Here is a 25,562-nt window from a genome sequence, read left to right on the forward strand (position 1 = left end):
GGGATGTCTTGTTCTGACATTCCATGACCATCTGTTATAATATCATGGATGAAGACAAGTTATCACAAATGAAGGAAGCCAATGAACCAATTCAGCTTATCCTTCCATAGAAACCTACAGGTCCCCCATCATATCATACAGCTAGCGCTTGAATGACTTCAGGGTTTTTGTCTCCACTACTTTACTCAGAACACCATTCCCAGTACTAATCATGCTGAGTGAAGAAGTGCTTCCTGACAGTCCCGAACTTCTCTTTTATCAGTTTGTACCTTTTTTTCCGTTGTCCTGCAATTATGGTTTAACGTGAAACAATACTCAGAATTAACCTCTTTTACCATAAAATCCCCTCTCATTCACCTCCTTCCAAGGCCAAAGAGTCCAAATTTTTCCAACCTTTTCTCATAACTCGGTCTTCTAACACTACAGACTAGGCTTTGTTACCTCTGCACCACTTCAATGTTTCATTGTGCCTCAGGGACCAGAATTGAATGCAGTATTTCAGGTGTGGCCATACAAAAACACTATACAACTTCAGAATGATAGTCTCAGACTTAAACTCTACTGATCTGGCAATATAAGTGTAACTTTACTACTTTGCACACCTGGTGGGGAGCCTCACTTACCAAGAGCACATATCAGAAATTCTGGCACCTGACGTACATGGTTTTCAAACTATCTAATTTAATCTGCATTGAATTTCATCTGCCATAGTTCTTCCCACTTGAAAGTATTGACTAGGTCCATTTGGAATTCAGCTGCTTCATCAGACTCTATTGCTCCCTCCCCAGTTTAGCATCATTGCAAATTTGACCAACTTACATTTAATTCCTGCATGCAGGTTATTTATGTAGATCAGAAACAATAGGCAGCTCAGCACCAATTCCTGGAACACATCACTCCGTACATCTCCCAGCCCAACATCATTTCCCCAGTTGCTTCCTTTCCTTCAGATAATTATTTATCCACCTCCAAGTTATGTGGCTAGCTTGACAAGAAGAATGAGATTATTGGGTACGGTAGCATAGTGATTATGTTACTGGACTCGTAATCCAGAGTCACGAGTTCAAATCCTGCCACGGCAGCTGGGGAATTTAAATTCAATTAAATAAAATCTGGAATTTAAAAAAAAACTAGTATCAGTAATGGTGGCCATGAAACTACCGGATTGTCGTAATAAACCCATCGGGTTCACCAATGTCCTTTAGGGAAGGAAACCTGCCGTCCTCACCCGGTCCGGCCTATATGTGACTCCAGGCCCACGGCAATGTGGTTGATTCTTAATTGCCCTCTGAAATGGCCTAGCAAGCCACTCAGTTGTACAATCTCGCTAAAAAAAGTCATAATAAGAATAAAACTGGACGGACCACCCAGCATCGGACCACTAGGCACTGTGACATGACAAAGGCAAACCAAGCCCAGTCGACCCTGCAAAGTCCTCCTCACTAACATCTGGGGACTTGTGCCAAAATTGGGAGAGCTGTCCCACAGACTAGTCAAGCAACAGCCTGACATAGCCATACTCACAGAATCATACCTTTCAGCCAACGTCCCAGACTCTTCCATCACCATCCCTGGGTATGTCCTGTCCCACCGGCAGGACAGACCGACCAGAGGTGGTGGTACAGTGATATACAGTCAGGAGGGAGTGGCCCTGGGAGTCCTCAACATTGACTCTGGACCCCATGAAATCTCATGGCATCAGGTCAAACATGGGCAAGGAAACCTCCTGCTGATTACCACTTACCGTCCTCCCTCAGCTGATGAATCAGTCCTCCTCCATGTTGAACACCACTTGGAGGAAGCACTGAGGGTAGCAAGGGCACAAAATGTACTCTGGGTGGGGGACTTCAATGTCCATCACCAAGAGTGGCTCGGTAGCACCACGCCTGACCGAGCTGGCCGAGTCCCGAAGGATATAGCCTGTGGCAGTTGGTGAGCGAACCAACACGAGGAAAAAACTTACTTGACCTCGTCCTCATGAATCTACCTGTCACAGATGCATCTGTCCATGACAGTATTGGTAGGAGTGACCACCGCACAATCTTCGTGGAGACGAAGTCCCGTCTTTGCACTGAGGACACCATCCAACGTGTTGTGTGGCACTACCACTGTACTAAATGGGATAGATTCAGAACAGATCTCGCAGCTCAAAACTGGGCATCCATGAGACGCTTTTGGCCATCAGCAGCAGCAGAATTGTATTCCAGCACAATCTGTACCCTCATGGCCCGGCATATTCCTCACTCTACCATTACCAACAAGCCAGGGGATCAACCCTGGTTCAATGAGGAGTGTAGAAGAGCATGCCAGGAGCAGCACCAGGCGTACCTAAAAATGAGGTGCCACCCTGGTGAAGCTACAACTCAGGACTACATGCATACTAAACAGCAGAAGCAACATGCTATAGACAGAGCTAAGTGATTCCACAACCAACGGATCAGATTAAAGCTCTGCAGTCCTGCCACATCCAGTCGTGAATGGTGGTGGACAATTGAACAACTAAAGGGAGGAGGAAGCTCTGCAAACATCCCCATCCTCAATGATGGCGGAGTCCAGCACGTGAGTGCAAAAGACAAGGCTGAAGCGTTTGCAACCATCTTCAGCCAGAAGTGCCGAGTGGATGATCCATCTCAGCCTCCTCCCGATATCCCCACCATCACAGAAGCCAGTCTTCAGCCAATTCGATTCACTCCACGTGATATCAAGAAACGGCTGAGTGCACTGGATACAGCAAAGACTATGGGCCCCAACAACATCCCGGCTGTAGTGCTGAAGACTTGTGCTCCAGAACTAGCCGCGCCTCTAGCCAAACTGTTCCAGTACAGCTACAACACTGGCATCTACCCGACAATGTCGAAAATTGCCCAGGTATGTCCTGTCCACAAAAAGCAGGACAAATCCAATCCGGCCAATTACCACCCCATCAGTCTACTCTCAATCATCAGCAAAGTGTTGGAAGGTGTCGTCGACAGTGCTATCAAGCGGCACTTACTCATCAATAACCTGCTCACCGATGCTCAGTTTAGGTTCCGCCAGGACCACTCGGCTCCAGACCTCATTAAAGCCTTGGTCCAAACATGGACAAAAGAGCTGAATTCCAGAGGTGAGGTGAGAGTGACTGCCCTTGACACCAAGGCAGCCTTTGACCGAGTGTGGTACCAAGGAGCCGTAGTAAAATTGAAATCAACGGGAATCAGGGGGAAAATTCTCCAGTGGCTGGAGTCATACCTAGCGCAAAGGAAGATGGTAGTGGTTGTTGGAGGCCAGTCATCTCAGCCCCAGGGCATTGCTGCAGGAGTTCCTCAGGGCAGTGTCCTAGGCCCAACCATCTTCAGCTGCTTCATCAATGACCTTCCCTCCATCATAAGGTCAGAAATGGGGATGTTTGCTGATGATTGTACAGTGTTCAGTTCCATTCGCAACCCCTCAGATAATGAAGCAATTCATGCCCGCATGCAGGAAGACCTGGACAACATCCAGGCTTGGGCTGATAATTGGCCAGTAACATTCGTGCCAGACAGGTGCCAGGCAATGACCATCTCCAACAAGAGAGAGTCTAACCACCTCCCCTTGACATTCAACGGCATTACCATCGCCGAATCCCCCACCATCAACATCCTGGGGGTCACCATTGACCAGAAACTTAACTGGACCAGCCATATAAATACTGTGGCTACAAGAGCTGGTCTGAGGCTGGGTATTCTATGGCGAATGACTCACCTCCTGACTCCCCAAAGCCTTTCCACCATCTACAAGGCACAAGTCAGGAGTGTGATGGAATACTCCCCACTTGCCTGGATGAGTGCAGCTCCAACAACACTCAAGAAGCTTGACACCATCCAGGACAAAGCAGCCCGCTTGATTGGCACCCCATCCACCACCCCAAATATTCACTCCCTTCACCACCGGCGTACCGTGGCTGCAGTGTGTACCATCCACAGGATGCACTGCAGCAACTCGCCAAGGCTTCTTCGACAGCACCTCTCAAACCCACAACCTTTACCACCTAGAAGGACAAGGGCAGCAGGCACATGGGAACAACACCACCTGCACGTTCCCCTCCAAGTTGCACACCATCCCGACTTGGAAATATATCGCCGTTCCTTCATTGTCGCTGGGTCAAAATCCTGGAACTCCTTTCCTAACAGCACTGTGGGAGAACCTTCACCACACAGACTGCAGCGGTTCAAGAAGGCGGCTCACCACCACCTTCTGAAGGGCAATTAGGGATGGGCAATAAATGGTGGCCTTGCCAGCGACGCCCACATCCCATGAATGAATTTTAAAAAAATTTAGAGAGATTTGGACCAATTAAGTGGACGGACTGAGAAATGAAAAATAGACTTGTACGGATATAAATATGAGGTAATGAACATTGGAAAAGAATGCATGAAGTACTGTCTATTGAAGCAATGAAACAGGAAAAGGATTTGGGTGTGATTATTGATCTTTCACTGATATTTCCCATCCTTGTGAAGTTGTTATTAAAAAGGCTAGCCAACTATTGGGATACATCTTGACTGCAAGTTGAAACAAGCTGTCCTAACCTTTCATAAGACATTCTTGAGGTCATGGTTGGGATATGGTGCTTTGGCAACCTAACTTCAAAAGGACATTGTTGCATTGGAAAGGTTCAGAGATGCGCAACAAGTGAGAGACCTAGGGGCCAATTTTTGTTTTCGGGTAAGTTTCAGTTTTAATTTTGTTAGTACTGCTCGGCCTACCTGTTTCTTCATCTTACGGCCTAATTCATTTGCTTAATTATTCACAAATCCAAGTGAGACCTCAAATGGGTCTGGGAATGACACCACTAAAAAGAAAGGAAAATTGTGTGTAAATTAAATTTAAAGAGATGGGGACAATTAAAGGGACCTGTCACAAGGAAGGAGACAAAAATTTTGAAAGTTTTGAGAGAGCATTAAAAGGCATTTCAGCTGTAATTATCAAAGCTGATGGGGCAGAGAATCAAGAAATGGTAGGCCAGGATGAAGGGAAAAGGAACTACAAACTTGGTTTGTAGTCCCTTGAGGTCAGAAGGTTGAGGGGTGATTTAATCGAGGTGTTTAAAAAGATAAAGGGATTCGATCAGGTAGATATAGAGGGGTAAATTTTAACAGGCAGCCGGGGGGGGAGGAAGAATTCCTGACAGGAAACCCGGAAGCCAAATTGACAGGCTGTCTGTCAGTCGGACGGAACAGCAGCCAGTGAACGGATGCCAGCAGGTAAGTCTTAGGTTGGGGGGGAGGGTCGGTCATCTCTTGGTGGGGGGGGGGGGTGGGGGGGGGTGGGGGTGCCGGTCATCGGGGGAGGAGTCTGTCATCGGAGTTGGGTTGGCCATTGGGCAAGGTCATCGGGATCGCCGGTCATTGGTGGGTCGGTCATCAGGGGCTTAGTGATGGGAAGATCGGAGATCATGGCGGGGGGGGGGGGGGTTCGGAGATCGTGCGGTGGGGGTCAGACATGAAGGGAGATCGGCGATCATAGAGGGGGCCTGACATGGTCGGGGGGAGTCGGCCGATCGCATGTGTGGGATTGCAGCAGGTAGGCTTATTGGGCCTGGAAGAAACACTCTGCTCCTCCTGGCCCACAAGCAGTGCAATAAAGGCACTTACCCGTTGATCCGGACCGTCTCGCCTCTCCTTATGTGGCGTGAAGCAGAAGGCCTGGGAATCCCGGCCCCCAAGAGTTAAAAATAAAAAAGCTATTAAAATGGAGGCCCGCAGCCTCCTTAAAAGATGTTCACCTGCCCCACGACCTGCATCCATTAAAACCAAAAGTGGGCGAATTGGAGGCGGGTTGGGGTCAGGTTTTACTTTTTTACAATTTTTACCTTCCTACGGAGACGGGCAAGACTTTGCTCCACCAAAAGTCTAATTTGAAGCAATATCTCAGTTTTATAAAATTCTTTATCTTATATTCTTATTTTAAAAATATAAACACATCAATTAAATTTGTATGTAGATTTGTAAACCTGAAACACAGAGGGAGCAAAGTTAATCAGAAGGCGGAAAATGTCTTGCTGTTATCTCACAGGTAAGAATTAGATGAATTCAGACAGTTAATTCTCTACATCACTGTTGGAAATGTTGACAGCTTCATTTTGGGGGCACTCGGGACTGGAGGGCAAGACTTGGGACCAGGAGGCCAGTTTATGCAAGTCAGGAGGTTAAAAGATATTGGTGCAGCAAGAATAAGGATGGCAGGGTGAGGATATGCATTTCTTGATCCTGGAAGAGTGACTTCAGGGTCCAGAAATACCAAGAGAATGTGATCTGAGAGTCAGGGGAATGTGCATCAAAAGTCGGTGCTGAAGTGTGTGACTTTTGAGGCTGATAGAAGATGAATTTAACTTTTTTTCCACAATTGCAGATATTTCTCCAGATACAGCACTAAATCTCAATGGACAATCGCATCTTGATTATTTCATTAAAGAAAGTTATAAACGTGGCCAACTACTGAAGAACCACACAAGGAGAAAAAGAAATCAAAAAGGAGATCAAGATGCCAGTATTATTGAAATACAGTTCCGAACGCGCTCATCAAAAGGAATACTTCTCCACATACAAGGAAATACAAACTATATCACTGTCAAGGTAAATTTGTTTTCGGTATTGTAATCAATAAAATTAACTAAATAATACATAATTTCCTTGAGAGATATTAATTGCAGATGAACTCATACACCGAGTACTAAGTGCTATTAAGGAATTCCAAAATAATCCTTATTTGCTGCTTCCATGTCCTAAAACCTATTTTTTATGTGTTTTAGGGTTCAACAATCTGGTGTCACATTTGCCATGATTTCATAACAACAACAATTTGTATTTATATAGCGCCAGAAGCATAATCAGAAATAAATGAACACTAAACCAAAGATGGAGATGCTAGGAGGGGTGATGAAAAGTTTGATCAAAGAGGTCAGTTTAAAGGAAGGTCTCAAATATGGAGAGGGAGCTGGAGAGGCTTAGGGAGGGAATTCCAGAATGTGGGGTCTAGACGGCTGAAGGCACGGTTGCCGATGGTGGGGTGAAGAGAGTAGGGGAAGCCCAAAAGGCCAGAGTCGGAGGAACGGAGAATTCGGTGGGGAGGATTGTGAGGCTGGAAGAAATTACAAAGATAGAGAGGGATAGATAGAGAGGGACAAGGCCATGAAGAGATTTAAACAATCTGGGAGGAGAATTTTATTTTGGAGGAGTTGGGGTCTAGGAGCCAAAGTAGGTCAGCAAGGACATGGGTGATAGGTGTGCGGCTCTTGGTTCAGGAGAACAGAGTCTTGGATGAGCTAAATTTTACGAAGGATGAAGGATGGAAGGCTCTCCAGGAGAGCATTGAGAGCTGAGTGGGACTGCCCTCACCTGGTTCCACTTTTACCTATCCAGTCACAGCCAGACAATCTTCTGCAATGGCTTCTCTTCCCACCCCCGCACCTTTACTTCTGGAGTCACCCAAGGATTTATCCTTGGCCTCCTCCTGTTTCTCATCTACATGCTGCCACTTGGTGACATCATCCGAAAACACGTCAGGTTCCACATGTACACTGACGACATCCAGCTCCACCTCACCACCACCTCTCTCGACCCCTTCACTGCCTCGGTGTTGTCAGACTGCTTGTCCATCATCAAATCCTGGATGAGCCGGAATTAAACATTCGGATGACTGAAGCCATTGTCTTCGGCCCCCACCACAAACTCCGTTCCCTAGCCACTGATTCCACCCTTTCCCTGGCCACTGTCTGAGGCTGAACCAGACTGTTTGCAACCTCGGCATCCTATTTGAACCTGAGCTGAGCTTCCAACCCCATATCCTGTCCGTCACCAAGACCTTCTAATTCCACCTCTGTAATATTGCCCGTCTCCACCCCTGCCTTAGCCCATCTGCTGCTGAAACCTGCATCCATGCGTTTGTTACTCTTTAATGTGCTGAAAATCAACATTTATTTTCAGGAAGAAACCTAGAAGTTCTCATTTGTGTTATTTATTATAAATATATTTATTACAAATTTTTTTCATCTCACATAAAGCGTGCTTTTTGTAGCTCTTTTAAGCGATGATATTCAAAGCAGTCTGTTAGTTTTAAAACCCAAAGGATTCCAGTTGGCTCCAGGCAGCTTCAAGTGCCAAGAACAAGAAAATATTTAACCATGATTATATGGAATGTATGGAATAAAGAGTTTGATTTGTGAATTTAAATTTGCCACACAAATACATTTTCACCCCATGAAATTTTTACAGAGCAAATTCAAATAGCACATAATCCGTAAGATGAGGAGCACTGTGTGATCCAGTAGATTAGACGCCTCTGGGAGGTAGGTTTGAATCCATTCTAAACCAATGGGATGAACGTCTCCTCTATCTGACTGTTGTAAAGGTCCTATATGAAATGAGTTTGGGCAGCTTGAATCCAGTTCCTAATGGGCATGGGCTCACAGCATAAAAATGAAACTGACCGGCAACTGTTACACTGATATTGTTCTGAAGTTGAGGCTCATTGTTATGTCAGAGTAGAGGGTTTTTTTCAAATATTGATATCAAGTGAACGTACAAAATATACAATGAAGTTCTGTGACATTTCAATACTTTTTATTCTTACTTTCACATCAAAACACATTTTTTCCAACCATCAATTTACTACAACTGGAATGTAAACTTACCATTTTTAAAGATTGTTTTCTTTCCATTTGTGGTCCCCTTTTCTTCTCCCCATTTTGTATAACCAAAAGATTTGCTACAAGGTATCTGCCAATGCAAGCACTTTTTGAAGAGGTACATGAAAGTGACGTGCAGGTTCATTCTCTGACATCTTGATGGTCTAACATGGATCGGGATCGCATCTTGAGAGAGGAAAATGACAAAGAACACATGCAATATTTTACAATGCATCTGACTAAAAAAACACAAAAATGTTATTCCTCACCTTGATGAGTACAAAATTTACCAAAAACAAATATAAATTTGAAAACAAAGACAGCTTCAATGAATAAGTGTAGCTGTGGAATACAGCCTGCAAAACAGATGGTAACGGATTCATTACCTCTAGTAGAGACCATCTGGCATGTTTGGCACCATGTGCCATCATTTATTTGATGGAACCCATTACTGAAATAGGAAAAAGGGAAAACCAGACATATTTGTTTAAGCAAATGAGAGTGCTTCCATTTACCAGCCATGGATCAGCATACCAGTGACCACAGAGCAGTTTGCCCCATAACCCGAAGGAGGATGATTGACATTAATGACTCCCTGTGGGGACATAGAGGCAAGAATAGAGATTTAAAATTGAAAACAAAAATAAAAACATTTGAAATATAATGTGATTTATCATTTATTTTCAGATTATGGATGGACGGATAAACTACATTTCTGATGCTGGCTCAACAGGCCACATTGAGCATCATTTACCAGATATCTCAGTTTCTGATGGTACATGGCATACTTTCAAAATGGAGAGCAATGACTTTGTCACTAGACTGATTCTTGACAAGAAACACCTCAAAAACATCACATATCCCACTCATAAATTGGGAGGGATTGAGATGTCCACCTTTTCCTTGGGACGGGCACCAGTATCACTGTCTGATAATCTAAATGAACCAGGTAAAATATTGTTGATATGAATGCTTTGATAAAGTTTTTGTTTGTTTTATAAACTAAGTATGATGTTATCAACATGACAAGTTTAAATTTGGTTGATATAAGACAACACTCAATAGTGAACAATGGAATTTCAATGTATTATTTGTGAGATAATGGATCTTCCTCACTGTTGGAATTAGATAAATGTTTGGTTTATATGTGTGGGGACTTTTTTTTTAAAAGTCACATTTGTTTTATTTAATTTTAATGTGTACTATAGCAAGTATGAAGGATGCTTTAATGATGTCCATGTTATCAGTCTTATCTCTCCAAAATAAACTAGCTGCCATCTTGGAAATTCTCTAAATATGGATTAAGTAGTAAATTTACAGAGACATCTGGAGTTCTAAATATTAATTGGCTGTCCAGTAAGTGAGAGACTTTGTATGAATATTTAACACCATGATGTAGTGCCAAATATAAAAAATGGAATATCTTTTCAAATTTACAATCAATAATATGTGGATGACAACAACAACAACAACAACAACTTATATTTCCACAGTGTTCTCCATAAGCAAGAAAATGTTTCAAAGCGCTTAACAGTAGGAAAGCAAAACTGGGACTGAGGGTTGAGCAGGAGGGGAAAGGAGAAAATGAGACTCAGGGAGAACTAAATGCACAGTCAAAGAGAGGTTTTTAGAAACAAGGAGGGAGGTGGCAAATCAAAGGGAACTACACAGGGACTTCTAGAGAGCAGTAGTGTAATGGCTGAACAAACAGTCACCAATTGAGGAAAAGGGAACACTTGTATTAGAGGAGGGATGTGTATGCAGGAATATAAGCCAGGTGAAGATCACTAAGATAGGGCAGGATAAGGTCATGGAAGGATTTGAAAATGAGGACAAGAATTTTTACTCACTGGGCAGAGGGAGCCAGTGGAGCTTGGAGAGGATAAGGTGATGGGAATGTAGAACTGTGTGCAGGTGAGGAAGTAGGCTGCAATGTTTTGGATGAGTTGAAGCTTGCTTAGGGTTGAGGCAGAGAGGCTGGCTAGAAGAGCTTTAGAGAAGTCGAGCTTCCAAGAGATAAAGACATGGACTAGAATTTCAGTGGCAGTGGGGAGGAGTTGGAGAAGGGGGAGTTAGAGGAGGAGGCAGAAAACGTTGCAGAACTGGAAGAAAGCTGCTTGTACTGTTTTGATTCTATACAATGGGCTCTAAGTATCTCTGTTATAAATGACTAAATTAAGGCAGTAGTGGGTGGGGAGAAGTAATTCATATTGCCAGACTATCTCTTGTGTGTGGGATAGAAATGTTGCTGTTTAAGAAAAAGAGCAAATCAAGTTTCAGAAAATCAAGTAAATGCATCCAAACCCTACCATCTTGAGAAGCCTTCATGACAGAATATGCCCAAGACCTTGTGAAAGAAAACCAAACTAACATTAGCTTTGTTATTTTAAGATAATCTTGTGATTTGTATTACTTCTACTGGAGGAACTGGTGCAATTAGCTCACAGTCGTCTTCTTAGCTAGTTCAATGGTGGATTGTAATAATAGTAATTAAAGCAATAAATGTAGAATAGATCTGTAGGAGGGAGTCCAATTGAGGGCACACATTACATTATAAGTGATTAAAGGAAAGCTTGAGTAGTTTGTAAATATTATAGGAATTTTAAGAATGCAGCTTCTGTTTTCTGAAAGGTGTATTTATTTCATACCACATGACAAATGATGTTTTCCATATTTTGTAGAGAAGAGACAAAACTGAAAAGATACATAGACTGTGACATTCCTGGGACCACTCCACCATCTACACATCATTTAAAGTTAAAATCTAACTTTTAGCATTTTAATTTTAATTACTAAACTAGCACATGGTTTAAATAGCATATGTGACGAGGACAAGAAAAAACTGCAGATGCTGTAAATCTGAAATAATAACAGAAAATTCTGGACATATTCAGCAGGTCAGTCGGAATATGTGATGAGATTATGATTTATATTCCACTAATTGGTCAACATGATAAGTGAATTTTGGTCTGGGCACTAGTGAGATTAGATTACAGCTCACAGCTCTCCATCATTTATTCTGCTTAAACCATACATTAGGAAATTAATTACAATTAAAATTTGATTTAGAAACCCAACTTTTATTATTTTATTTGGAAATAAATAGACGTGCAGACTGCTTAGTGGTTACGATGATGACACTGTGAAAACGTTTATTCCCCTAGCTCTTTGCATACTCCACAAAAGACAAGGCTGAAGCCTTTGCAACCATCTTCAGCCAGAAGTGCCGAGTAGATGATCCATCTCGGCCTCCTCCCGATACCCCCAATACCACAGAAGCCAGTCTTCAGCCAATTCGATTCACTCCACGTGATATCAAGAAACGGCTGAGTGCACTGGATACAGCAAAGGCTATGGGCCCCGACAATATCCCGGCTGTTGTGCTGAAGACTTGTGCTCCGGAACCAGCCGGGCCTCTAGCCAAACTGTTCCAGTACAGCTACAACACTGGCATCTACGCAACAATGTGGAAAATTGCCCAGGTATGTCCTGTCCACAAAAAGCAGGACAAATCCAATCCGACCAATTACCGCCCCATCAGTCTACTCTCAATCATCAGCAAAGTAATGGAAGGTGTCGTCGACAGTGCTATCAAGCGGCAATTACTCACCAATAATCTACTCACCGAGCTCAGTTTGGGTTCCGCCAGGACCACTCAGCTTCAGACCTCATTACAGCCTTTGTCCAAACATGGACAAAAGAGCTGAATTCCAGAGGTGAGGTGAGAGTCAGCATTTGACCGAGTGTGGCACCAAGGAGCCCTAGTAAAATTGAAGTCAATGGGAATCAGGGGGAAAACTCTCCAGTAGCTGGAGTCATACCTAGCACAAAGGAAGATGGTAGTGGTTGTTGGAGGCCAATCATCTCAGCCCCAGGACATTGCTGCAGGAGTTCCTCAGGGCAGTGTCCTAGGCCCAACCATTTTCAGCTGCTTCATCAATGACCTTCCCTCCATCATAAGGTCAAAAATGGGGATGTTCGCTGATGATTGTACAGTGTTCAGTTCCATTCGCAACCCCTCAGATAATGAAGCAGTTCATGCCCGCATGCAGCAAGACCTGGACAACATCCAGGCTTGGGCTGATAATTGGCCAGTAACATTCGCGCCAGACAAGTGCCAGGCAACGACCATCTCCAACAAGAGAGAGTCTAACCACCTCCCCTTGACATTCAACGGCATTATCATCGCCGAATCCCCCACCATCAACATCCTGGGGGTCACCATTGACCAGAAACTTAACTGGACCAGCCACATAAATACTGTGGCTACAAGAGCAGGTCAGAGGCTGGGTATTCTGCGGCGAGTGACTCAGCTCCTGACTCCCCAAAGCCTTTCCACCATCTACAAGGCACAAGTCAGGAGAGTGATGGAATACTCTCCACTTTCCTGGATGAGAGCAGCTCCAACAACACCCAAGAAGCTTGACACCATCCAGGACAAAGCAGCCCGCTTGATTGGCACCCCATCCACCACCCTAAACATTCACTCCCTTCACCACCGGTGTACCGTGGCTGCAGTGTGTACCATCCACAGGATGCACTGCAGCAACTCGTCAAGGCTTCTTCGACAGCACCTCCCAAACCCATGACCTCTACCACCTAGAAGGACAAGGGCAGCAGGCACATGGGAACAACACCACCTGCACATTCCCCTCCAAGTCACACACCATCCCGACTTGTTTCCTTCATCGTCGCTCGGTCAAAAACTTGGAACTCACTACCTAACAGCACTGTGGGAAAATCTTCACCACACGGACTGCAGCGGTTCAAGAAGGCAGCTCACCACCACCTTCTCAAGGGCAATTATGGATGGGCAAAAAATGCTGGTCTTGCCAGCGACGCCTACATCCCATGAACGAATTTTTAAAAAATGTACCTTTAAGAATAAAACATAAAGGGCTGTATTCAAATGTGCTGAAGGTTCTGAGGTTAACGCTTTGTGATACAGAAGAGGAGGTATAACACTGATTCTGATCATCAAGATGAATGATCACAGTAGCACATGGCAGACAGGGTACTTTCCAGCATTATTTTTGAAATATTTTGCTTGTCAATATACAGCAATATATAGCAAATACTTATTTTGAAATGCAGCTAAAATTATTACTGTTCAGTTATTCTATACTACATCAACAAGGCAAGGGAATACACAATAAATGGGAGGACACTGAGAGATGTACAGGAAGTGAGGGACCTTGGAGTGCATGTCCACAGATCCCTGAAGGTAGTAGAACAGGTAAATAAGGTGGTTAAGAAGGCATATGGAATACTTTCCTTTATTAGCTGAGGCATAGAATATAAAAGCAGGGATGTTATGCTGGAACTGTATAAAACAATAGTTAGGCCACAGCTTGAGTACTGCGCACAGTTCTGGTCACCACATTACAAGAAAGATGTGATTGCACTAGAGAGGGTACAGAGGAGATTTATGGGGATGTTGCCAGGACTGGAGAATTTTAGCTATGAGGAAAGATTGGATAGGCTGGGGTTGTTTTCCTTGGAACAGAGGAGGCTGAGGGGAGATTTAATTGAGGTGTACAAAATTATGAGGGGTCTAGATAGTGTGGATAGGGAGGACCTATTTCCCTTAGCAGAGAGGTCAGTAACCAGGGGGCATAGATTTAAAGTGATTGGTAGAAGGATTAGAGGGGATCTGAGGGAAAAAAAATTGATCCAGAGGTGGTGGGGGTCTGGAACTCACTGCCTGAAAGGGTGGTAGAGGCAGAAAGCCTCAACTCATTTAAAAAGTACCTGGATGTGCACCTGAAATGCCATAACCTACAGGGCTACAGACCAAGTGCTGGAAAGTGGGATTAGGCTGGGTGGCTCATTTTCGGCTGGCGCAGACACAATGGGCCGAATGGCCTCCTTCTGTGCCGTAAATTTTCTATGATTCTGTGATTTGATTACCCAGACTTACAGATGTAAGTACTTAACTAAAGAGGCAATTAAAATAGTAAAACTAATCATTAAAATGTGCTGTAATCTAATTTTTTGTCATGATGATTGTCCAGCTGATGAAAGCAACTAGCTGAATGTTGAAAGTATCTAAGTGGCATAGTAGACTTTAACAAATCAAGTTAGATCAAATGCTTTTGCTTCTTCATTTATCGAAACCCATTAGTCTAAGGCGACACTTAATGACAGTAACAAAGATGTGCATTATTAGAACATGTGTATTAAGAACGAGTACATGCCCTAAGTGAATACAGGGAAACATTAATAACCAAAATCTTGGTGCTATTAGTTTAAGTACAAATAGTTATAGCTCACAAGGACATCACGCAGACATGTTGGATGACTAGCCTTTCAAAGCTATCTAACCTGAGGCTACCTTATACAGTATCTGAATTGCCATTTTTGACAAGTGCATTTTTGCTTCCAAGAAGAAACAGTGTTCTGTATGTCCCCAGAGTCGACAATAACTACAAAGAACTGCCATTTATGTGATTTGAAACAGACTTGCATATTTAGATTTGTATTTACAGAAGTCTAAAGTTATTGTGAAAATGTAAAAGTTCAACTAAGATGCAATGATTTAAGCAATATGATTTAAAAAGTCTAAAATATTAACATTTTTAAAAGACTGAAAATAAGGTATGCAGCACTCATAACTACACTTGGAAATTGCTGTAGATGTGCTCTATGGGTACTAACTGTGGGTTACTAACAGTATTTGAGAGGATTCATTCCTCATGGTTTACACAAAGTGTTGCTATTTTCAGTCTGTCGGCTAATACGTGGTCTTTCTCTCCCATACAGAGTGCCTGCCAATGAAAAGGGAGCAGCATTAATCCTCTAATTCAGCTGTGATCTGCAATTAGGGAGGCAGTTAAACACCTCAAATAGAATTGCAAAAGCAAAGCCAACTGTTTACTCTGTAAAATTGCAATAAAAGTGAGTGTATTGGGTGAGGCAAGCCAGGACTTGCAAGCTATTCTGCACTGGCTAGAAGAGGAGATACACAATTTCTATTTATTTGTTCTTGGGTTGTGAGCAGCACTGGCACAGCTGCATTTTACTGTCTATCCCTGGTTACCCTGAGAAGTTAGTGGTGGTCTTTCTCAAGTTGCTCTAATCCTTGTGCTGATCGTGCTCCCACAGTGGTGCTAGGTGGAGACTTGCAGAATTTTAACCCAACAATGATGAAGGAACGGTAGTATATGTTCAGTTCAGAATGGTGTGTGACTTGGAGCGGAATGTGCAGGTGCTGGTGTTCCTGTGATTTTGCTGCTCTTATCCTTCTTGGTGGCAAGACTAGGAGGGAATGTTGAAGTAATCGCAGTGAGTTGCTGCAGTGCATCTGTGTTATTCGCAGCCACAGTGTACCAATGTTGGAGAGGATGGCTATGGAGTCCAGACACGGGTGCTGATCAGGCAGACTGCTCTGTCCTGGATGGGGTCAAGCTACTTGAAGGTTGTGGAAGATGCACCCTTCAGGCAAGTGTTGAGTATACCCTTGCACTCCTGACATGAGGCTCTGAGGGGTTGGGAGGTGTGCTACTCATTGCAGAGTGCCCAGTCTCTCTCCTGATCTTGTAGCCATGTTGTTGATATGACTGGTTCAATTAAACTTCTGGTTAATGGTGATTCCAGATGTTGATGGTGGGGTTTGCAATTGATACTAGCTCAATTGCTAAATTTAAATCTGAGATAGATAGCTTTTTGGCAACCAAAGGTATTAAGGGATATGGGCCAAAAGCAGGTATATGGAGTTAGATCACAGATCAGCCATGATCTTATCAAATGGTGGAGCAGGCACGAGGGGCTGAATGGCCTACTCCTGTTCCTATGTTCCTAGGTTAGTGAAGATCAGGGGGAGGTGGTTGGGCCTTTACTTGTTGGAGATGATCACTACTTGGCAGTTCATATGGTACAAATGTTACCTGTCACTTCTCAGTCCAAGGCTATTGTTTCCTAAGTCCTGCTTTAGGCTGGCAAGGGCTGCTTTGATATCAGAAGAGTTGTGAATGCAGCTGAACAATGTGGAATCATCAGTGAACAACACACTTTGATCTTATGATGGAGGGAAGTCATTGATGAACCAATTGAAAATGGTTAAGCAAAAAACAATTTCCTGAGACATTCCAGCAACCATGTCCTGGGCTGTGATGATTGGCCTCCCACAACCACAACCATCTTCCTTTGTATCAACTATGACTCCAGCCATTGGAGGGTTGCATTTTGATGCCTATTAACCTCAGTTTTGCTAGAGGTCCTTGGTTTCACAATATTAAGTTGAATGTTGCCATAGATGTTTGCAGCACAGTGGAGACCATTTAGCCTATTGTGTCTTTATCAGCTGTTTGCTAGAGCAATCCCAAATTAATCCCATTGCCCTGTTCTCTCCCCATAGCCTTGGATCTTCCTCTGCTTTAAGTATTTAACCAATTTTCCTGCTAAAGATGAAATGGTCTCTTCTTCAGCCATTCCCTATGGCAAAGATTTCCATGCTCCTACAACCCTCTGCATAAAGAAATTTCTCTTAACTTCACATTTCATCCGCTTATTAATAATTTTAAATTGATGACCCGTCTCGGCTGAGGGCCAAACCAAAGGAAATAGTCTTTCCCCAATCACTCTAACAAAACTCTTCATAATTTTAAAAACTTCTATTAAATCTCGTCTTAGCCTTTTCTACTCTAGTGGAAGTAGTCATAGTATTTCAAGTCTCTCCTCATAACTATAGTTTCCCATTATAACGCATTCCCCTCCAAGTCACGCACTATTCTGCCTGGGACATATACTGCCATCCCTTCATCATTGTTAGGTCAAAATCGCAGAATTCCCTGCTTAGCACTGTGGGAGCACAAGCAGCACAAGGATTATAGCGATTCGAGGAGAAGGACCACCAACTTTTCAGGGCAACTAGGGATAGACCATAAAATGCAGCTTTGCCAATGTTGCCCACATCCTAAGAACAAATAAATAGAAATTGTGTGCCTCCTCTTCTAGCTCTTGCAGAATAGCTTGCAAGTCCTCATCTCTGTCTCCATCAGCAGAGCTGGGAGAGGACCTCACCCTCAGTGGTGCTGCCTCATGAGCTATTCCTGCCACCAGTACCTGCACCTGTGGTCTTTTGCTAGGTGCACCATCACGTGTAGACTCCTCTACCCCACTCTTTAACCCAGCCATGGTGCCAATCTCTGTGCTTGTGCTTGAGAATGACGGAGAACATGACAGTGCCTCCGCAGAAGTACTCTTCTCCTGAGGTTTCTTTGGGGTGCTGTGACTATTTGGACGGACCTAGAGGAAAGAGAAAAGTGTTAGGATGGTGTTGGGAGGCTGCACAGTTGCAGAAGATATGCATTTGATGTAGTCAAGCTGGCTGAATGTGTGTTTTCTAGTGCTTAATGAAGGGATACACGTAATTGTCAGAAACCCTGTTCAGTGAAGCCCCTAGCCTCAGAATGGCCAATGTACACATCTCTAGCATGCCCACAAATTTCTATAGCTTGCTGTTCCAGCTCATCCTCCCCCAGTCTTACTCCTCTCATGATTATTGTGCACCATTTTGTCCTGCAGAAAGAGAAGCCAAGAGTTGGTGAGTGGCTACTGAAAGGAGTGTGCAGATGTGTGGAGCTTGTGATGGAAGTGTATAAGCTGAGAGGACAAGATGTAAGCAGGATGGGGACCTGTTGAATAGGAAGCAAGTTTGTGGAGTGTAAAGTGAGGAAGGAGTCCAGAGAGAAGCTGGTGATTGTGCAAAGGCAAACAAGTGAGAGGAGAATGGTGCTAGTGAGTGGTGTGAAGGGAGTAAAGAAGAAGTGTATGTGTGTTTGTAATGAGAATGAGAGATGGTGTAGTGTGTCCTTGTGCTAGGTGGTGAAGGATGTGATAGTGAGAAGCGTATTGCTGAGAGTGGTGGGGAGGGGGAGGGGGGAGGCGGGGGTGAAGTAATGCTGACATGTTGTAGAGAGAGAGATCAATGAAGAGCCGTACTCACCCAGTGAGGTAATTGGAGCACTTCCTGCGCTGTATTCAGGTCCTGTGGTGATATGCCTGGAGCAACCCCCCTGGCACTGCTGAGGAACAGAAGGTCCCCCCTCACCCTTGCCTCTTAAACAAGCACTTTCAGAAAACCTGGGGCTTGCCTGCAATTCATTTCTGACCAAATTCCTTCTTGCAGCAATGAAACAGCAAAACTAACCAGAAGGGAATGCAACCTCGCTTTAAGTGCTGCATTCCCACTTTAAGTAGGCCTCTGGCTGACCTGCTGGAAATTGCTCCCCAGAATTGGATGGGTTGCTGGCCGGGTCAGCCAATTCACTGGGACACTCACTGGTGAGATTATAATGAGGCCCATGAGTTAAAGTAACACGTGTCTGTTTTTGGCTGAAGCGGGTGAGTTTTAAACTGAAATGGAAACTCACCCGCCTGCAACTGACAGAGCTAAAATCGGGATCTTGCATTGTGCTGAATGATTCTGTGTTAGTGGTCACATACCTTGTCGAACTGAGATTTAAAAATCCCTTTTGGGTCAAATAGAGCATAGAATTGTGTTCAACTGCAAAATGGCAACATTGACACAACTGATGATACTTTGGACTATGAGAAAGACAGTTCTGTAAAATTGTGTTTTTCTCTCACATTGCTGCTGTTGGTCAATGGTGAAAGTGAAGTAGTTCACTTGCTAAATAATGCATCCGTATCTGGCTTAATGCATGCGTGGGTAACTGGTTCACACTACAGATGTCCTCAGGGGTAGCCTGAAGGGAGCTCATCACATAACAATTGAGGGCTGACTTTGGCCAGCACTGGCAGTGTTGTACTGATGTTACATGTTGTTTGGTGGCTAAACTAAAGCCTCCTTAGGCACTTCTCTACTGTTTTGACCAGGTAGCTGTGCCTTGTACACCAGATCCATTGTGTAGGGAAGCCATGAGACCTAATGTGGAGATGCCGGTGATGGACTGGGGTTGACAATTGTAAACAATTTTACAACACCAAGTTATAGTCCAGCAATTTTATTTTAAATTCACAAGCTTTCGGAGGCTTGTGAATTTAAAATAAAATTGCTGGACTATAACTTGGTGTTGTAAAATTGTTTACAATGAGACCTAATGGTAAGTCAATTGTGTCGCCTGACATCACAGTTAGCCCTTTCCTGCTCTGCTGTCCTCCTCTGCAAAGCCCGTAGAGCACTGAATGCAGTCTCTATATTGAGCAAAAACCTAGACGGTATAAAGAAAATTTGAATCTACTTACCTCTAAATGAAGACTCCAGCTCTGTCAATGCAATTGCTCCCTTAATGCCTGCTCCACCTGGGCAAGATTAACCCCTTAATTGCCTTGCTGCTTGATTTGCACGAATTTGTGTTCGTACTCCATCTATACCCTCCGGCAATCTCTTTAGTGTCAGCAATGTATGGTAATCAAGACTGTACCACATTCCTCACAGCAGCTTGTGGGCTCATATATTCTTGTTATAATAGCATTTAAATCTGTGTTTTCTTTACAAACACAGGCTAGCACAAACAGGGTTGGGTTCCCACCATACAGTTTGATCAATTCAGATAAGTTAGTCATTGGCTGAATGACAAAGTCAACATATCAGGCTGAATGCTTAGGTCAAAGATTGGTCTGACAACATGCTGTATAATGGTACCAATTGAATAAATGCAAATACAAAAGGTTGTTTGAAACATACCTTAAATTGATTGCATAATACATGGCTCAGAAATGTGCCAAAAGTGATTTATGTGAACTGGAAGTGAACATGTATAAACAGGACATGACAATTAATTCATCATTCTTCTTAAGAATTGTATTTGGTCTCAAGTGTAGTGAATACTACGAACTTTAACTGAATCATATTATCAAGCTAAACCCCAGGAGATCTTGCATAACTCTAGATTGGCTATTGGTTATACATCTGTTGACTTCTTTTTATTTTATTATAGGCTTTAAAGGATGCATCAAAGTATTCAAATACAATAATCAAGTGATGCCATTTACTGGATCAAATGACTTGGTCAAAGTACAGCCAAGTGATGTCTCTGTACAGGTTGGATGTAGAGAACCTAATGCCTGTTTAAGCAACCCATGTCCAACTGGAATGAAGTGTATTGATTTATGGTTAGCATATGAGTGTCTCCCAGTTTCCTGTTTTCCTGACCCTTGTAAGCATGGTGGTACATGTTTCCCTTCCTCAGATGGCTCTTATCACTGTGTTTGCAAGCCAAATTTTACTGGATCTTCTTGTGAGTTCTGCACATCAACAATTAATGATCATTCAGCCTGTCAGGAAGGCAATATTCAATTTCCACAATGGTGCATAGCGGTGATTATACCTGTTATTCTAGTAGTAATTCCTCTGTTAGTTGTGTTCTTCAAGTGTCAATATACTACTTTGAAAAATAAGAGAACAAAAATGATTACATCACTTCAAACAGGTACTGAGAACAAAGCTTTTGATGATCATGATGACTATGTTGATGACACAAAACATTGCACTCATGATGATGATGATGACAAACAGCCAGATATCCTCAAGGCAGAAAAAAATTATCACATCACGGATGAAACATATATTAATGCCACAGCCATGGTACAGAAAAAGAAATGTTATGGACACCAAGAATATGACTCAGAAGACTATGACATTGATAAAGTAAGCAGTATAGCTCCTTCTGATACTGATGTCATTCAGCACCACAGACAGTTCCAGATCAACAATGACCATTATACAAATGTAATTCTCTCCAGAAGTATGCTTGATAAATCTCAACCATTTATACCCACTGTAAATCAAAGATACATCCAATCTACTGCACAGATTACTCCAAGTCAACGAAGTGCTCTATGTAAAAAGCAAGTACCAAAAAGTGGACTTGCAAACCAACATTGTCCTCACACATGCTCGTCAGAATGGTTCCCTTCATCATTTTTATTTACAGAGCGCAAACATTTAATAAACGATCTTTATTTGACTGGCTATGAAGCAGAGCTTTCCCATCATGTCCACTTTGACACCAACCAATTAAGTCGTGGAGGCATTGATAATTTGGCTTTTCGTGGAGATGACCAGTCTGAAAGGTTGCCTGATGTATCAACACTTACGTCCAGCACCAGTCCCAATAGCAGAATAAAACGGATAGTCAAGAGACTTCCACTGGGCCTGTCTGTGGAAGAGGTAAAAAAACTGAATGCTCCAAAAATACAGAAACCTGTCAAGAACACTGCTCAAGGAATTTTACTGTCACAATTTTCACAAAAAACTTCAGTCCAGAAAAAACCCCCAGGCTTCCTTCCTTCCACAGACACTTCATCTGATAGTGATTCTCATAGTTCTTTCACTTGTTCAGAGTATAACTTTGAAAGAGAACTTTCAGCATACAGTCATTCCTCTGTGCACAAATATGCTCAACAGGATTCAGAGAGAAGTATTACTGAGGATAACAGACTAAATGAAAGGGAGATTATATTACAAGGATGTGAAATAGGGCATACATCTAACTCATGTTTAATGGACACTGAAATTATCTCTGATGAGGGTTCAGATAACAATATGCTACCATGTGGTCATTCCCCTGTCAGTAGAACACACAATTGGGATAGTCTTTTAAACTGGGGACCAAATTTTGAAACATATGTTGAGATTTTCAAGGACCTTGCTGAACTTCCAAGTGAACCAGGAACTGAAAATCAATTTTATACTACTAGAGGGAGTGATTACGAAGAATTCCTGTGACACTTTTCTCACAACTCACTTTATGGAACAATTTCCTATTTTTTAAGTGTTTCTCCTGTATGCATTTACTAAAAGTGTAATGTTTGTTGAATAATTTTATAGATATTTATATTTTTTATGATTTTGTGCATTACGTTAAAGGCGCTATATAGATGCAAGTTGTTGTTGTAATCCTCTCCTGCTCCTCCTCCTCCTTCTCCATGATAATTGCATAGTGGAATGCCCATACTGAATGACACAACTCCTTCTGAGAAGCCCTCATTTTGAGTGAGGAAGAGGAGTGTCACATTCCTATAGGCAATCAGAAACAAGTCCAAGGCTGTGAAGGCTGAATGCAACAAAAAAAAATGCATTGCATCCCAAAAATTCCTGGTTTTACATTAACAATGCTCTAGGGGTAAATTAGAATGAGAATCATATGGTGCAGCTGTTGTCAGGAGCAGCTGAGACAGACGGAAGTGAATTGTTGAGCCTGAAGATAGCTGATAATTTGAGTAGTGATTATTATTGCTGGGAATGTCTTTTTGGCCAATTTTCTACCCTCTACTTCCTTGTTATTGTAAGCACTGAGCTACTTTGATTATGTAGAGGTATTAATAGCATAATGTTTTGGCTGGTATATGGTAAAGTAATTACTTGAACAATTACAGGGCATGCATCTTTAATAATAGTTCTACTTCTGCCTCAAGGAAGATTTGGAGATCTGTCTCACTGAAATTGTGAGCTCTTCTTCTGTTCTTTGCATTACTCTTGTCCCTTTTGCAACTGTGTGTGGCACATACTCCAGTGGAAAGCGTTCTTGAAAAGTGGGACAAAATGGCACGAGCCATCTAGTGCAGATATCTACAGCAAATTTTCCTACTTACCTGTTGATCCCCCAGCCTACTGCTCCAATTTTCAGCCAGACCTGGCTTTTTAAAGGCTTCACTTTAATTTCCAAGCATTCCCAGCACATCACTCCCGTTTTACATGGGATTTGTGCTAGAGATGCTCCAGAGGATGTGCAAATGAGCTGACCCACGAAGTTCTGGAGGATTCAGCACTGGATTGGCAGGTACAATTCTGACACATTGGCATAAATCCAGCACAAATCGTCACATGGAACTTTGCAACCATGGTGCCCCACAACAGCTGCATTTAGCGAAATATTCACCCAAACGCTCCCCAGTGGCTTAATAGTATCACAGTAGTAGGTACAGCACAGAAGGAGGCCATTCAGCCCATTGTGCCTGTGCCAGCTTTTTGAAAAAGCTATCCAATTAGTCCAATTCGCTTGCTCTTTCCCCATAGCCCTGTAAATTTTTTTCCCTTCAAGTATTTGTCCAATTCCCTTTTGAAAGTTACTATTGAATCTGCTTCCATCACCCTTTCAGGCAGTGCATTCCAGATCATTGTGGATTGATTAGGGAAAGTCAGCACGGATTTGTTAAAGATAAATGGTGTTTAACCAACTTGATAGAGTTTTTTTGTTGGAGTAACAGAGAGGGTAGATGAGGGCAATGCAGTTGATGTGGTGTATATGGATTTTCAAAAAGTGTTTGATAAAGTGCCACATGATAAGCTTGCTATTAAGATTGTGGCCCATGGAATAAAGGGGGCAATAGCAACATGGATACAGAATTAGCTAAATGACAGGAAACAGAGAGTAGTGGTGAACAGTTACTTTTTGGACTGGAGGGAGGTGTACAGTGGTATTGCCCAGGGGTCGGTGCTGGGACCACTGCTTTTCTTGATATATATTAATGACTTGGACTTGGAAGTACAGGACACAATTTCAAAATTTGCAGATGACACAAAACTTGGAAGGGTAGTGAACAGTGAGGAGGATAGTGATAGACTTCAAGAGGATATAGACAGGCTGGTGGCATGGGCGGACATGTGGCGGATGAAGTTTAATGTGGAAAAATGCGTGGTGATGCATTTCAGTAGGAAAAATGAGCAGAGGCAATATAAACTAGAGAGATCAATTCTAAAAGTGGTAGAGGAACAGAGGGATCTGGGGCTATATGTGCATAAATCGTTAAAGGTGGCAGGGCAGGTTAAGAAAGCAGTTAAAAAAGCATTCGGCGTCCTGGGCTTTATAAATAGAGGCATAGAGTACAAAAGCAAGGAAGTCATGATGAACCTTTGTAAAACACTGGTTTGACCACAACTGGAGTATTGTGTCCAGTTCTGGGCACTGCACTTTAGGAAGGATGTGAAGGCCTTAGAGAGGGTTCAGAGGAGAATTACTAGAATGATTCCAGGGATGAGGGACTTAAATTACGTGGATAGCCTGGAGAAGCTGGGATTGTTCTCCTTGGAACAGAGAAGGTTGCGAGGAGATTAGATAGAGTAGATAGAAAGAAACTGTTCCCATTGGCGGAAGGGTCAAGAACCAAAGGACATAGATTTAAGGTGATTGGCAAAAGAACCAAAGGTGACATGAGGAAAAACTTTTTTACACTGTGAGTGGTTAGGATCTAGAATGCATTGACCAAAGGAACGGTGGAGGCAGATTCAATCATGGCCTTCAAAAGGACCTGGATAAGTACTTGAAACGAAAAAATGTGCAGGGTTACGGGGATAGGGCGGGCGAGTGGGACCAGCTGGATTGCTTGTGCATGGAGCCGGTGCTGACTCAATGGGCCGAATGGCCTCCTTCCAGGCTGTAACCTTTCTATGATTCTATGATTACAACTTGCTGCGTAAAAAAAATGTTTCCTCATGTTGCTTCTGGCTCTTTCGCTGATTAACTTAAAACTGTGTAATTCTGGTTACCGACCCTTCTGCCACTGGAAACAGTTTCTCCTTATTTACTCTATCAAAACAGTTCATGATTTTGAACACCTCCATCAAATCTCCCCTTAACCTTCTCTGTCCTAAGAACAACCCCAGCTTTTCCAGTCTCTCCACATAACTGATGTCCCTCATTGCTGGCACCATTCTAGTAAATCTCTTCTGCACCCTTTCTAAGGCCTTGACATCCTTCCTAAAGTGTGGTGCTCAGAATTGAACACAATACTCCAGCTGAGGCCCAACCAGAGTTTTATAAAGGTTAAGCTTTTGTACTCCATGCCTCTATTAATAAAGCCCAGGATCCCATATGCTTTTTTAACTAAAGGGCACAATTTTAAAAGAAACAGAGAGATCTGGGGGTTTATGTGCACAAATCGTTGAAGGTGGCAGGGCAGGTTGAGAAAGCGGTCAAAAAAGCATATGGGATCCTGGGCTTTACAAATAGAG

General features: G+C 43.0%; 1 protein-coding gene across 1 annotated transcript in view; it reads left to right on the forward strand.

Moving 5' to 3' along the window:
- The window catches only part of LOC137323171 (protocadherin Fat 4-like), a 142,788-nt gene extending 120,451 nt beyond the window's left edge, over window positions 1–22,337 (forward strand). Inside the window, exons 15-17 of the mRNA XM_067986680.1 lie at window positions 6,370–6,593; window positions 9,332–9,593; window positions 20,548–22,337. Of these exons, the coding sequence (XP_067842781.1) occupies window positions 6,370–6,593; window positions 9,332–9,593; window positions 20,548–22,337 (2,276 nt within the window). The remainder of the gene's footprint in view (window positions 1–6,369; window positions 6,594–9,331; window positions 9,594–20,547) is intronic.
- Window positions 22,338–25,562: the final 3,225 nt, after the last annotated feature.

Source organism: Heptranchias perlo, chromosome 6 (genome assembly GCF_035084215.1).
Source record: "Heptranchias perlo isolate sHepPer1 chromosome 6, sHepPer1.hap1, whole genome shotgun sequence".
In the NCBI taxonomy this organism is placed as follows: Eukaryota; Metazoa; Chordata; class Chondrichthyes; order Hexanchiformes; family Hexanchidae; genus Heptranchias; species Heptranchias perlo.